The 14,659-nt window shown below is 43.2% G+C and overlaps 1 protein-coding gene across 2 annotated transcripts in view; it reads left to right on the top strand.

Annotated features, from left to right (window-relative positions):
• LOC143348453 (uncharacterized) overlaps positions 1-10,774 on the top strand; it is a 75,707-nt gene extending 64,933 nt beyond the window's left edge. For both annotated transcript variants that reach the window (XM_076778665.1, XM_076778666.1), the window contains 3 exons: positions 352-375; positions 681-796; positions 5,196-10,774. In XM_076778665.1, coding sequence (XP_076634780.1) covers positions 352-375; positions 681-796; positions 5,196-5,405 — 350 coding nt within the window. In that variant the 3' untranslated portion in view covers positions 5,406-10,774. The remainder of the gene's footprint in view (positions 1-351; positions 376-680; positions 797-5,195) is intronic.
• The last annotated feature ends 3,885 nt before the right edge of the window (positions 10,775-14,659 follow it).

The raw sequence follows: 14,659 nt of genomic DNA, 5'->3' as shown, positions 1-14,659 counted from the left end.
TTAGTGACATGTTTATCAGCAGTAGTATTATATCAGTTTTTGAGATATTCGTGGTATGCAACCGAATCCCCTTTTTTTATCCAGTGACTTGTGTACATGTTACTTATGCCCTTGAACATATATATATATATATTTCTCAATGTGTATCTGTAAGTCGAGATTACTTTTTTGTTTTCTTTTGTTCGAGAACGTACGAACAGAGTCACGTACACGTATTCGAGAAACAAAAAAAAACGAAAAAGCATACGTAAGAAACCAGAAAGAAAAGATTCTGCTAAACGACCCTGAAAACGGTCGTTCGATCGAACGGGTTCACCATTGATTTACATTTGTCTTTTTTTCTGCTTTCAGCTGCACAGATTCCACAACGCGGAAGTAAGTACAATTAAATTACCTTGAAAACCGTTTCCCTTTCGTTTCTTCGCCGGCGTCTTGATCGAAACTATCGGACACGGGTCGCGCGGACCAGTCTAAACGACCATTTTTCGTTTCCCGTTTCAAATTGTTTAAAATCGAACGGATCGAGATTTTTCGCTAGCTTCGATGCAAAGTAGTCGAAGAGGTCGTTTCGAATTTACAAATAACATTTTTTCGCGTTCTCTCTTTGACGGGCAAAATAGTTAGCAATTCTTTCCGTCGGTTCTCACCGGCAATCGACTAAAGAATGGCTTGAATTTTAGCATGCAAGAGGAAAGACGAGATGGCGAGCCAGGCAGAACACCAACAGCCCGCCCCCAAGAAACCGCGCCTGGTTTTCACAGACCTTCAGCGCCGTACTCTACAGGCTATTTTTAAAGTAAGTCTTGTATAACTTAACTCGCGTTTTGATCGATAACGGCTCCTCCGCGTTCCGTCTCGATTGTCCTGGGAAAGGGGAGCAAGGGGGGACGCTGGAAATTTACGAATGGGAAGTATTTTGCTTCAAACATGCGTTTGTCGAAAGATTAAAAGATTTTTAAGTAAACGATAAACGAAATTTCGTGCAAGAGTTCCGCGTTGAAATCTGCGTAAAATGGAAATTCTATGAGCGTATATTGGTCCGTGGTGACCACCGTAAACCATCCGCCATTCGAAGGTTAATGAAAGACAGGATTCTATTCCCGCAGCCTCGGTGAATGTAACATTGAAGGGATCAACCGATAAAATTTCCCCAATTCCTGGCGGGCATCGACGGGCAATAGGCATCGTTAAAAGTGGAAAAAGCTTTTGGGGAGGGACGGTGGGAGTGGGATGGGGGGGGGGTGTTGGATTTTTGTTCCGTTGGTACGTCGACAGGAACGCTAATGAGGAAACGGACAATATCGATGGGCATTCTCGAAAGTGCTCGCGATCGTAGTCGCAATCGAAGCGCGGGGAGCGCGCGGCGAAGGAATCGGCCGCGAAATTATTCAAGACGGATCGATAGTCGCCGGTTGACGCGCGAGGGGGGTCAACTCAACCCTCAACCCTCAACCCTCAATCCTCAATCCCACCCCCGCCGCCTGCCATACGCTCGATCTGCGCGTTTTTCTTCACGTGCACGCGAAAAATCACGGACGCGACACGCGACCCGTCTGATTGCTTTCCCTCATACCCCCCTCCCCCTTCTTTGTATCGATGCACGCGCGTCTCGATCATTTCGACGAGCTTCAACCAAGTAAATCAGGGGTTGAAAATTCCTGAACGCTACTCCGTGTTCGAGCTTCTTCAGAAAAGAGTAGGAGTACTTACAGAAACTATATTTTTTTTTTTTTGGAGCTTAAGCCCCGTTAGCTTCGATCGGTGTTCGATGTTTGAGCTTCTTTAGGCAAAAGTTGCGCATATCAAACGAAACGAACCAACACAGAAACGAAACGTACTTATTGGAACTGTTTTTAGCCCCTGCTCTAGATACGTTTTCATTTCCACGAAATTTAACTTTTGATGCATAAAATAACGTTAAATCGCATCGAAGTTTTTTTGTTCAACTACCTGTACTTAAGGCAGTTTCAGAGTCGAACGATTGTTTTTATCTACCGTTGACTTTATTGGACGATTAGCTTTCTCTTTCCACGACGATTGAAATTGCAATAAGAAGGTCCTCCGAACGTTCTTCGGTAACCGTTGAACGTCGAGGCACCATACGTCGGGTAATGTCGTTGGGAACTATGCCAAATAGTTCGAAAATCGGCGTCCATAACTGCGACGAACCTGTCATTAAAGAAGGCATTAAAAGACAACGAAAGAACTCAGGAATGACGGCGTGGAATTTACGTCCACGGCCGCTCACTCGATACCCCCTCGCGAACCGTCGATATCGCGGCCATTCGATTCCCCGGCGTAAAATTCTACAATCGTCGAAACCTGCTTGGCAACAAACGATTGTTTACATTCCTATTATCGCAACTGACGTTCGTTTCCTTGCGTTTTGTATTCGCCTGGTTCATAGCCACGTCAAATAAAAAATAACGGAAATAAGAAACGCAAACACACCCGGTGCATACGCGACAAGCGCATAGAAGGCAATAAATAAATTTTTTTTAAGATTTGGTAATTCTTGAAGGAGGGGTTTGTCACTGCATACAAAACGAAGAAATAATTTTATTCTACGTATGTTTTTCAACGTCACGTTGATCATTGTTCCGGAAGCACGAGGGAAATCAACTTCATCGAAGCAGATTGAATGCACCAGAGCCCTGGCAGGAGCCAGCCGATCGACTCCTCCGATTCGATTTCAGGATAAATATGGAAATAATGTGAACGTTCCCGAGGCGAAGGGAAGATCTAGTCGAAGCGTATTCGCTGGCTCTTTGGAACTATGCCAAATAGTTCGCGAATTGACCTTAGCCCAGTTAACGCCGTCGCTCGATCTTTCTCGCGTTCCGCTTCTATTTTTCGCTCGATTGTTCCAACCTCCAACTTCCTCCGACAGTTTACGTTTCCCGTATGCTTGCAAAGAAGACAAAAATCTTTGATGCCGATCGGGGAACGCGTTTAGAGAACTCACGCTCCGTCGCAGCTGTTCGTTTTCGATAAAAACTTGCTCGATCGTCAAAAAAAGAAACAAAAAAAATTAAATTAAGTCGCCAGAACGAGGTATTTAATTGCTTCAAGTACCGCGGTGAGCGTCAGAGCGCGATTCGCTAAATATTTGAGGCCATACAAGTTGAAAACCACCGTGCACGAAGGAACACGTTAAAATGATCGTTTCGATTTGATTCAAAATAGAATTCAAGCTCGTTCGTTCAACGATGCCAAACTAAATGTAATTAATTCCCTCGTTGATTAGTTTTTTGCTATTGATGCTATTTGAGTTTTCAACCGTTGAATTTGTAGGATATTTCCGAGTTCTCCGAATCTTTTGCACTAGTTCCAAGCTTTCCTTTCGAATGGTATAGAATTTTTATCGCGAAACGAAAAGGTTTCAATTGGAAAAGTTAAGAGTAGAGGGTTCAGGGGAGTTCCGGAATTCAGTGTCGTCTAATTCACAAGGAGCGTGCACCGGGGTGACGTTTAAGAAACCGCAGTCGTGTATCGATATCCTGTCTGAATGTAATTCACCGCGTGTAACGCAACGAAACGAAGGTTGCCGCCTCTGTCTATGGGATACCAGTTCAATATACAGAGAAGCGTATCAATTGCTGGAAATACAGGACACTATCGGCACGAGGATCGTGATTATTCCTTGACAGCCACTGTGCACCGTGTCTGAGCGGAGGAAGAGGAGGGAACGGAGGAGCGGTGGTTGCATATGTGTCATGGGGCGAACGGTGCATAGAAAACTTGAAAAACGAGGAAAAACCACGTGTTTCGCGTAAACGATCCAACTTTCGAAATGTCCAACTATTTTCCGAACCGTTACACTCCTCCGAACAATTTCGAATCTCCGTTTAATTACGAGTTTTCGCTCAACTTTTAACGTCGTTCGAGTTTCATTCGATTTCGTAGATCTCTACAATCTCCTTAAACTTTATTTCGATAGAAGATTCGAGACTGTGGAAACGTTTGGATCGCCGAGCGTCAAGGTTAAGGATAACTCGAGGTTGCAGAATAATTTGGTAGAAAGATTTGTCGTAACGTAGTGATGGTCAGGAGGCTAAACGGTCGCGGTTTGCGCGTCGCGCGTTAATTATTGCGTTCTGTCACGCGCGTTGGAGCATTGGTTTGTAATAATTGTTGCTTCGACCAATCGATACTCTCTCTCTCTACCTCGTCCGTTATTGATCGACCTACGTCGAGTAAGAAACGTCGCGTGGGAAGAAAGCGTGCCAACCCGTTTACCACATCTAGAGAAATGTTTACTGTTCCGATGGTAGGTCGACGATTTTTATCGTCCTTGTTTCTCGATTGGAACCAACGAATACCAGAAAACTTTTACGCTATTTTCAGGCGCAAAATTCCGTGGCAAACCACTCGCTTCTCTCTAATAGAGATTTCGAAATTATCACGAGTATCGTCGATCGTTTGAAATTTCCCAAAATAGTGGTCGCGTCGATGGAGCGAAACTTTGAGTGGGAAATCCTTAAACAAATATGGCGTCTGTAGGTTACGAGTGGCTGTGAGAATTATTCCATTTCACTGTACTCTGACGTTTAAGGGGAGAGTCTCATGTGAGACCTCAAAAAAATCAATTTTTTAAAAGCATACAGGGTGTTCGGCTACCTTTGGGAAAAATTTTAATGGGAGATTCTAGAGGCTAATATAAAACGAAAATCAAGAATATCAATTTCTTGACTGAGGCTTCGTTAAAAAGTTAATAAAAAATTAAATTAAAAAATTTCAAATCATTTTGAAAAAATTATTTTTGGTTGCGGGGGTCAATTACAATCATTTTTGGTGAATAAACATACCCCCGAAATCCTGCGTATTTTCGAGAAGAAAATTCGGTACGGGCGGAACTTTAAACGTTAGTAACTTTTTAACGAAGCCTCCGTCAACAAAATGGTATTCTTGATTTTCGTCCTATTTTGGCCTCTAGAATCTCCCATTACAATGAATCAAAATGAAACAAAAATGAATCATAACGTCAGATGTAACATTTTCTTAAAAAAAATTAAGAAAAATGGTTCAATTTTCTATCATTCGCATGAGGCTCCCCCCTTAAAGACGAGTTCCAGCTGTTAAAAGACACGCGCGCTCGCGTCCTTTGATTTAGTCATGCAAAGCGCATTCAAACTAATTGTAATAGAAATCGGTGGTCGATCGGCGTGGTACTGATGTTTGTTGTCGCGTTACAGGAGACCAAAAGGCCATCGAAAGAGATGCAGGTGACAATCGCCAGGCAGCTGGGCCTGGAACCGACGACGGTCGGCAACTTCTTCATGAACGCTCGACGCCGGTCCATGGACAAGTGGAAGGACGAGGACCCGAAGACCGTCGCGGTCGATGAGGGACAGCTATCACCCACAATAGGTATCGGGCAACGGCAGCCAAGCGACGTTTTGTGACACACGTCCGACCACGAGGAATACCACGACGAGTCACCCGAAGAAGACTTGCCCTTCTCGTAAGGGCGGCGCGTTTCACGCGACGCGACGCGTTGCTGCGATTTCGAGCGAGAGGATATCTCCAACTGGCCTGGAACGTCAGTTTTTTCACCCGTTAAACGATGATCTTTGCGATCGGTGGTCGGTGATCGGTGATCGGGGATTTGTTTCGATTACGTTGCGGGGACCATGGGTTCGGATCGAAACGTTTTTCGACACTCCGGGTGCTCTACGCAAGGATCAACGAGACATTTCACTCTTTGCGGTGCAAAGTTCTCGCGGGGCGTTCGATCAGAACGTGGACGTCTTTGGGAATGTCTCGAAAAGCCTTACAAATTAGCGAGAAATATTTGCCGAGGGAAGATAGTTGTATAGTCGAGCGTGTATCCGTTGTCAGGAACAAAGTCCTTCGTTCGCTTGGAACCAACGTCGTTGTCGTTGGATATTTTTCCCTCTCTTTGCAAAAAATTCGAATGATTTACAAGAACCGAAGAGAGTCGAAAATATCGACGATACCGCCGGTTAGTTATCATTTACAATCGAATATACGAGTCAACGAAGGATTCGTTAGAGACAAACGCGTTAACTACGTTCTTTCCTTTCGAGACATGACACGCGAACGTTTCAACGAGTTGCACTTACAGCTAGAGAAATTTTAAGGCATTATACAGAGTATTGCGTCGTTCGTGTGCAAATGATACCTAAATTTCCAGTTTTAGGACAATTACTAATAGCATAAAGTTATTTTATATCTATCGTCGTACGCGATACTATTATCTTAAAGGGACACGAAGCACGGTAGTATAGAAAATACAGGGTGGTTCGACGAACGTAATTTCCTAATCTTTTTCAAAGTGCGGAGTATATTTTTCCATCGTTGCCGTGATAAGAAAATCCTATTTATTTCGACTAATATACGACAGCACAAAATATTCACCATTGCCTGTCTCGATGAGTTTCGACTCTAACTTTTTCTACAGGAACAAGTAGCTCTGATTTCGTCCAATTAACAATCGTCGACTTCATTCGACCGTTCGAATATCGTACGCAAGCACCAAGCATCCTCGATGCTTTCAAGATTTGATCCAAGTGCTTGGAGAATTTACGACGACTGAATTTCGTAGCGCTTCAATCGAAAGCGAAACGAATTTCAAGGCAGAACCGGACGTTGTTCAAACTATCATACAACGACGTAATTATCTTATAACCGCGGTCGTAACGTCGTCTGAAAAGCACAGTAACTGTGATCATTTTTTAACGACGACCGTCCGTAACGCGCGTGGCAGCCTTGTTCGTGAATATTACAGTCAAGCCCCCCCCCCCGGGCCACGTCCATTTTGTTCAACCTACTGACAAACTATTTTCTTTCCAACTATTCGATTCTACCGTAAAAACAACAAGTTCCGGTTCTGTCGTCGCTCCTGCTGACGGTTTTTCCCCCACCGAGAGACTGTTTCGTAGAAAAATTTGGATTCGAAAACGTAGAAATACTTAGAACGACGGTAAATTCGATCGATAGATTGGTGATCGTGCAATAATAAACTAACATGACGTTCCAGAGATCGAAATCGAGCATCGTCTAGCCGCGTCGATAGAAACCGTGCCAGCCGGCGACTTTTCACCGCGATAATTCTCTTCCCCCTCTGCCATCGAGTTCGAACGGCCCTCGAATCGAGAATCACCGGATCGGCGATTCGTTCGAGACGTTGAATCGAGCCTCTTCGGAAACTTGGTGCCATAATTTGCCATACTAGATTCATCCCCTTGATTTAAAACACTTTCTAGTCTATGCGCGTCAAGGTGCTTCTCCGACAGACGGCATTCTTTATCTAGTCAAAATTGCGAAAGAACGCGCTCTCGTAAGCTTCTTCGACGAGGAAAGGTTCGACCCTGCACGGCCGCAAACGTATAGCAATATTTTAAACAGTAATCGTACGAGGGGAAATCGTTGTTGCGTTTCCTCGCGCGTCAACCCTTTGCGATTGTCCGTGTTCCCGTAGCGAGCGGCCAGAATTTATTTAACGAAAAGATACACTCGACGTCGAGCGTCAAGGTACTTTTTAATACTGTAATAAATATTTTAGACAATGGACCGTTTTAGCGTCGCGTGGGCAACTTTCGTGCCATGTTTTATTTGAGATAAAAAAAAAAGGAATATCGAAAAGTGGCAGATTCGTCGATCGCAAAGGGTTTCGGGGCTGCACGAATTTCGAAAATTCGTGTAACTCTTTTTTGGGAAAAAGAGTACCTTTCCTAGAAAATGAGGAAGCTTGTCCAACAACGATCGACGTCGTCGCTTTGAAAGATCGATAGACAATACGTCCCAAATTTCATTTTCGAAACCTTCAGAAACGCACGTATCCCTTGGAAAACAAACAACGACGAATTAAAAGTTTTCCCTGACGATAATTCTGGAATGATCGTTGATAAAAAGTAGACTGTGAGTTTAGAGCGACGACGCCTCGATCGGCGAATAAAAGCACTGCGCAAAAATTGATGAAACAGAGAGGGTGAGAGATCGAGGGGGGAGGAGAGGCTGGTCCGGAAAGTCGTCGGCGAAAGAGGGTGCAGCGTTCAGGACTCGTCGTGTCCTCGTTGGTCGCTAAAAAGGGACAACCGAATGAACCCGTTAAAACTGAACAAGAACGCAAACAAGAACAGCTTCGTTTCTTAACAAAACACAGTTACATTCACACTCGCGCGCACACACACGTACACACACATGTACACATACATGTATACACGTACACACATGCAAAAGAAAAATAAAGAGACAGACAGTCAGACAGACAGACAGACAGACACGCAAACAAATAAAAAAAAGTGGCATCGTGTCGAGGGTGCACGTGCCAAGTGATATATTCTATGTATGTAATGAACATTGTATATCAGAGTGGACGCTGTTTTGTGCGAATCGACGGAGAAGAGACGGACACGGGACGTGCGGAGGGTGATCGTTCGCGAGAATTAGTGGTTTCAGTGTTCACCGACATGCGAGGAGAGAACAGATTGCGTGCTTGAGAGAGAGAGAAAGGGAGAATGAGTGATCGAGCGAGTGAAAGACTTTGCGAACCGCACTCGATACCGTACCGCAATTGTGCTGTGCTATTGTACATATTAAAGAACGAGAGAGGCGAGACACGCGAGAGACACACACACACAGAGACATTCGATCGCGTGGAAGAGCGGCGATCGAACAGACTGAACAGAGAAGAACGACCGATTTTCAGTCGAACGGGAGGTGGCTTCTTTTCGCGTTTCCCGCTTGCACGCGAGCCGTTCCTCCTTTGGAAAAATTATTCGTTTCTTTTTGCGTTCGATGGTGAAATTATTTTTAAGCGAACACGCCGATCCACCGGGGCCTCCCCCGCGCGACATCCTCCCTTTACTTTTAAACAGATTTTTAGTTTTCTCAGTGACGAAACTAATTCGTGAAACATAGACGAATTCAAGTCGCACTTTTTTAAACGTCTTTACTATTTTCGACCGTGAACTTGGTACTATTTCTCAACGCGATCTTGTTCGGTGCAACGGAATCGTATAAACTTGAAGGGGACGAGTCGTTCGCGGGAGGATTCGATGCGAAATGCGTTTAAATAAGAATCTTCTGTACTAGTCGATACTGTATTTCTACGTTAAAGCGTCCAAATAGCAAAGTGAAAAATGCCCGGTCGATGTTTCGCTCTAAACCGATACTTTAAGCTTCTTCGAGCCCGCGGAGGCTCGAATTCTGCGTTGGTTGGATCGTCCCGCGAGGGACGCCCGGTATCTTTTTTCTCGTTTGAATCGAATTTCGACTTGGCCGGTGCACGCCGAAACCGGAAGTCACCGCATTAAGATAAACGTTAAACTCATCGTACCAAAAATGAAAAAAAAGCAGAGGAAACGAAAGCGGCCGTTGTCGCGGCCGTTGATTATAAGAACATATATAGTACAAAGTAAACATACATTATTGTAATAACAGTTTAAATTAAATATAAGAGGAGCGTCGCTGTTTGAACGGGGTGCAAGGATAGGTGATAGAGGAAACGTTTCGACCGTTGGTTTGGCTGACGCGTGACGACAGAATGAACATGAATTACGGATAGTGGCTTAGAGCGTTGGATTTTCATGGAAGTTTACTCGTCCGGCGTGGAGAAGTTTTCCGTCTCGTTGTCGGCCGCGATGATAACTATGCGACGACGTTGCACTCGAGGTTCTCACGATTCGGTTCATGATCAGGCTAAATGTTCGTTTCGCAGGTAATTTGATCGAGAAACAAACCGTCGGTTCTGGAAAGGTGCAGAAATCCTATATGCCCACGCAGAATCAAAGCAGAATGTTTAGTAAGACGCTAGCGGACGTTCCCAAAACAAGTTTTACAATTATATTCGCGAGGTCGAAAAATAGAAAATGAAAACCAAAGCAATAACGAAGACACGCGGGAACAGAAAAAGAGAGACGGAGGGCGCGAATCGGGTAGACTTTTCAAACGCGAAAGGATCGTAAGATCGATAGCGTTTATAGGGAACCATAGAGAGCAGTCGTCGCATCGTTAAAGGGAAGAGCTTTCGCGAGTGTGCGCGCGCGTGCGGTTCAAAATGGCGAAAGCGAGAACGCAGGATCGTTAAAGATGACCGTAACGAAACCGGAAGACGAATCGAGAATCGTGATTTCGAGTCGAGGGGCAAACGCGGATGAAATGGACGCGATAAGGGATCTCTGTACGATAAGCCTGTAAATAGATTAATTGCGATTATTAATTACGCTCGCGATCGCGGACGATTCTTCTTCTTATTGTGGATCAACGTCGTCGTCGTCGTTACCATCGCCACCTTAGTCGCTATTCTTCTTATTACGATTATTTATATTACCATTCCCGTTGCCATTGATCCGATTTTTATTATCGTAACAAGACGATTGATTGTTGCATAAATACACACCGTGAACATGTTCTTTGTTGAAGAATGAGAGAGCGCCGAATCGAGGGTAAAGGTCGAAGGTAAATTTCGTTAGGACAATTATTCGAGGGGGTTTCGAGTCAGACGGGGTAAACGGAACGACAAAATATCGTGATCGAGTACCGATGATCGAAAGGAGATCGAACTATCGTAGAGAAATTGAGAAACCGAAAGACACACACGCTAGGTACACGCGAAACAAAACCCGCTAAACGTAATGGCAAGGACATAGTATATAATTATATATATATATATATACACACTATATATATATAAAATATAAATATATAAATATAAATATGAATATAAATATAAATATAAATGAATGATGATATATTATATATATAAATATATAAATATAATTGCCATTTTGAGGCATCCGAGGGTAGTTAGGGGGTTCGGGGGAGGGTGGGACGGGGATATACATTTAATATAGCGAAAAGCCCAGCGATCGAATAGGAGTGTCGTTGTCGATCGATCCCGGTGTCGATCGATCGACAATCGGCGAACATACATATAATTAGAGAAGGACCGCGAGACGAGGCAGGACGCGGGACGCGACAGAGAGTATTCGATGATCTATTTATATTTGGGGCGCGCGGTACCTCGTCCGAAATCGACGATCTGCGGGTGTTGAAACGAACGGAAACGTGAACCCTAATTTTCGAGCCCAGATTTGTTCCGCGAAACAAGCGTCGAATTTTACCACCCTCCCGCGACGATTCGTACGATCGACGAACGTTCACGGGGGTGGTTCGAAGGGAACCTCGAGAACGAGTACGCGAATGAACATATATAAATATAAATATATAAATATATATATATATATATTAAAGAACACAGAAATAGTAATAACGATAAAAAGGGAATAAAACATAGAGGCTAAGAGAATCTATTTCGGGTCCGTGTGTGTATACGCGTTTTTTTATATTGCAACGATGCGAAGTCGCGCGCGTGAATTTTAAATCGATAGATACGAAGGAATGGAGTTAACAAAAATGGGGGGGAGATGTTAAGTTAGTCTTTGGATTCGGGAAGACAGTGGGAAATGGACGTTGGTCGAATGTTGAGTAATATATTATATGGGATATATTATATTATTGTATAGCACGCGCAAAGATCGGGGAGAGGTCGGAGGAAGACTGGTTTCTGTCCTGGACTCGCCTACTCGTTTCCTCGATTGAAGCTCCTTTTTTATCACTCGCTATTATTTTGTTTCTCGTTATTTGCAGCAAAGACTACCAATGTGTTCCTTAATAGCAATTTCATTATTCTTTAGATCTCGCTTAACTATGTTCGACGTTCTTTAACGCGATCTTGTGTTGTACGGTTCCGTTTGATACAGTTTAGAGTTCGATGTTGTCGATGTTCACCGTTATTTGACGATATTGTAGTGTTCGAGTTGTACAATTACGGACAAATGGAGTGAAAAGAGAGAGGAACTAGATACAAATTTAGTCAGAGTAGTACTGTTGTTATGTACTTAATTTTTATATATTATATATCTTGACGATGCATAGATTATTTAGCGAATAATCGAGATTAATGTTTAGAATCGTGTTGAACTATACTCAACGAAAATGTTGGTTAACTATCGAAGAACAAAACTAATCTTATTAAACTATGTCTTGTTTCAAGGCAAAGTTAAATATTAATTTCAATCGTTCGCTAAATAATCTATGTACCATAAAGATATACATTAAGTTGTAATAATAGTATATTTGGGCCAAATTTAATAGGTATCCATTTCCACTGTCTGCCCACACTCGATTTTGTTCACAACTGTATTTCTATGTTTGTTAGTTAAAAATACACTCGTTCTTCGTAATTTTCTTAAAGTTTTCTGCGAATTCACATTAGTAACAATTATTTCAAATAATTCATCGGTTTCCTATCAACTTGTTAAATAGTTTTTCAACACATATCCAATGGATCTGAAAGCAGCGCCGCCGGGAACGCGCAGTTCAGTCGAAACTTTGTAATATAAAAGTAAATACGATCAGAATCTGTTACGAAAGACAGAGATTGTAACGATATATCGAAAATATGAACTAGTAGGAAAATTGACGACGAATTGCGTGGATCGTCGCGAAGCTTCGGATCCGGGCGAGCCAGTCGCGGGCGAGCAGCGAGCGAAACGCAGGGCAGAAACCCCTTAAGACTATCGAGAGAAAGTCTGAGGACCTGTGGCCGCGTCTCGCGGCCATTCATTAACTAATTATCTGTTGATCGAGTCGGTGGAAGATCGTGAGACAACATAAATAAACACTGAGAGCGAATATGGGCGTGGAAAGAACGAAGCGAGAACAGGTGAACGGTTCGTACGACAATAAGGTATCGATTAGTTAATCAGAGATGAAATAATGTAAAATACAAGTGCAAAAGCAAGTATACATTATTATATTTATTATAATACGAGGGTTCATCGTGTCGACATCCAGTGACAGAGCAGAAAATCTTCGACGAGCGATCGCGCGGTCTCTCAAACCGGAAAAGGGAAGGAATAGCGTTGCGAGAGACAGGTCAGAGAATTTTCGGATGGCGGAGAGACGACGTCGAGGCTCCTTTTTAGAGTTTCAAACGCGAACCGCTGCGCCGCGAGGATCGATACACGGCTTAGGCTTAAAACGAGACCGGATAAAGGCGAACGAACGGAAATACGAAGAACCAATCGAGACAACCGATCGGTCTCTCGTTTTGGCGCCGGTCGATTCCTCCTCTCGCCGAAGGGAGGAACGATCGCGCGGATCGGTGACCGAGGATCGATGAATCTCCGCGAGGACATACCAAAGGATTGTAGATTAAACGCGAGTAAAAGAAGAAAACATTATTTATTGTTTACACTTACGTATTCATTAGTGAATGACACGTACACGCGTACACGAATCCATACGACCGACAGACACACACACGCACATACACACACACACGTACAGAGAGAAAGAGAGAGAGAGAATGCGAGAAAGAGGTTGATGAACGTGAAACTTAGTCGAAGGAGCGGCGTGTCGTTGATTTTGCGGATAAAATGAGAGAGAGAGAGAGAGAGAAAGAGAGAATTACACTTGTAAATGAGAGTCGAATTTTCCGCGCGTGAACGATCGTTCGTTAGGAAGGTCGACGAGGGGCTAGTTTTTTCTTGTAAGCGACCACTTTGTTAGCGTCCGTTCGTCGATCGACTGGCGACGATCGAGGATTCGTAATCCGCGGCGTCGATCGAAACGAAACACGAAGAGGAGAAATTAGGTGGGAAATTCGATTGCAGCATGCGAACGCGGAGCTATGTAATAGACATGCGAGTTCTGTCGAGATTCGGGACGCGCGCGAAGGAGGGGGGCGACTGTAAACTACTGTAAACTACGATGTTACTACGTTTTACCAAGAGCTTATTGTAGTCGAGAACCATTTACGAAAAAAAGAACACACACACAGACATACAAACAAACCAACCAAAAAAAAAAACAAAAAAAAACAGAACAAGAAGAGTATCTTACGTCGTAAAACCAAAAACAACAAAAAAAAAACAATGGTAATTGAGTGTAGCACGAAAAAAAGAAACTTCTTTACACTTTTGCACGAGACGTGTGTTGTACTTAAATTAATTATCAATTGACATATGTAATTAACGTTTTATTACTTAGCAATTAAACTTAATTTATTTATGATTACATCGGAGTACCGCTTGTGTTGTGACACGCCCTTGTCGAGGATTAAAAAGTAACCAGAAAGTTTGTGTGTTTCACGCTCTCCTTTTCAGCGGACCACGTTTAACTGAGAGACAGAATCAACAAAAAGATACGAAATAGGATACGAAACGTAAATAGGAAATACATATATGTATGTATAGCACAGACGAAAGGAGAGAATCTTCAGCTCCCACTGTCTTAAAACAGTCTAACAACGTGTATTAAAAATACTAAAACTTTAGGTGTGCGCTGTTCTGAAACTACTTATGCTTTTTGCACAAATGAGCCATCGTTAGAAGCGGCAAACATTCCCCTTTAAAATGCCTTTTGGTTTTTGTCAATCGGACTTTCCGTTTTGGAGATATCGCAATTTATGTAAATGGTAATTTTTCAGGTCTCCATCTAACTGACCGAGTGACCGAGTGACGTAGTATTTACCATTTACTACGGTCACGTGAGTTCATTGATCGCGCGACGTAAACAATGAAACGTAAACAAACTTCGGACCCTTATATCTCCGGAACTAATAAAGTTATCGACCTGTTCGAACTCTCGTTTTAAAGGGCATTTAATCCTCTATCCAATGACTATA

Source organism: Colletes latitarsis, chromosome 11 (genome assembly GCF_051014445.1).
Source record: "Colletes latitarsis isolate SP2378_abdomen chromosome 11, iyColLati1, whole genome shotgun sequence".
Lineage (NCBI taxonomy): Eukaryota > Metazoa > Arthropoda > Insecta > Hymenoptera > Colletidae > Colletes > Colletes latitarsis.
The sequence above is the reverse complement of the archived record's forward strand: the minus strand, read 5'-3'. Positions and strand labels throughout refer to the sequence as shown.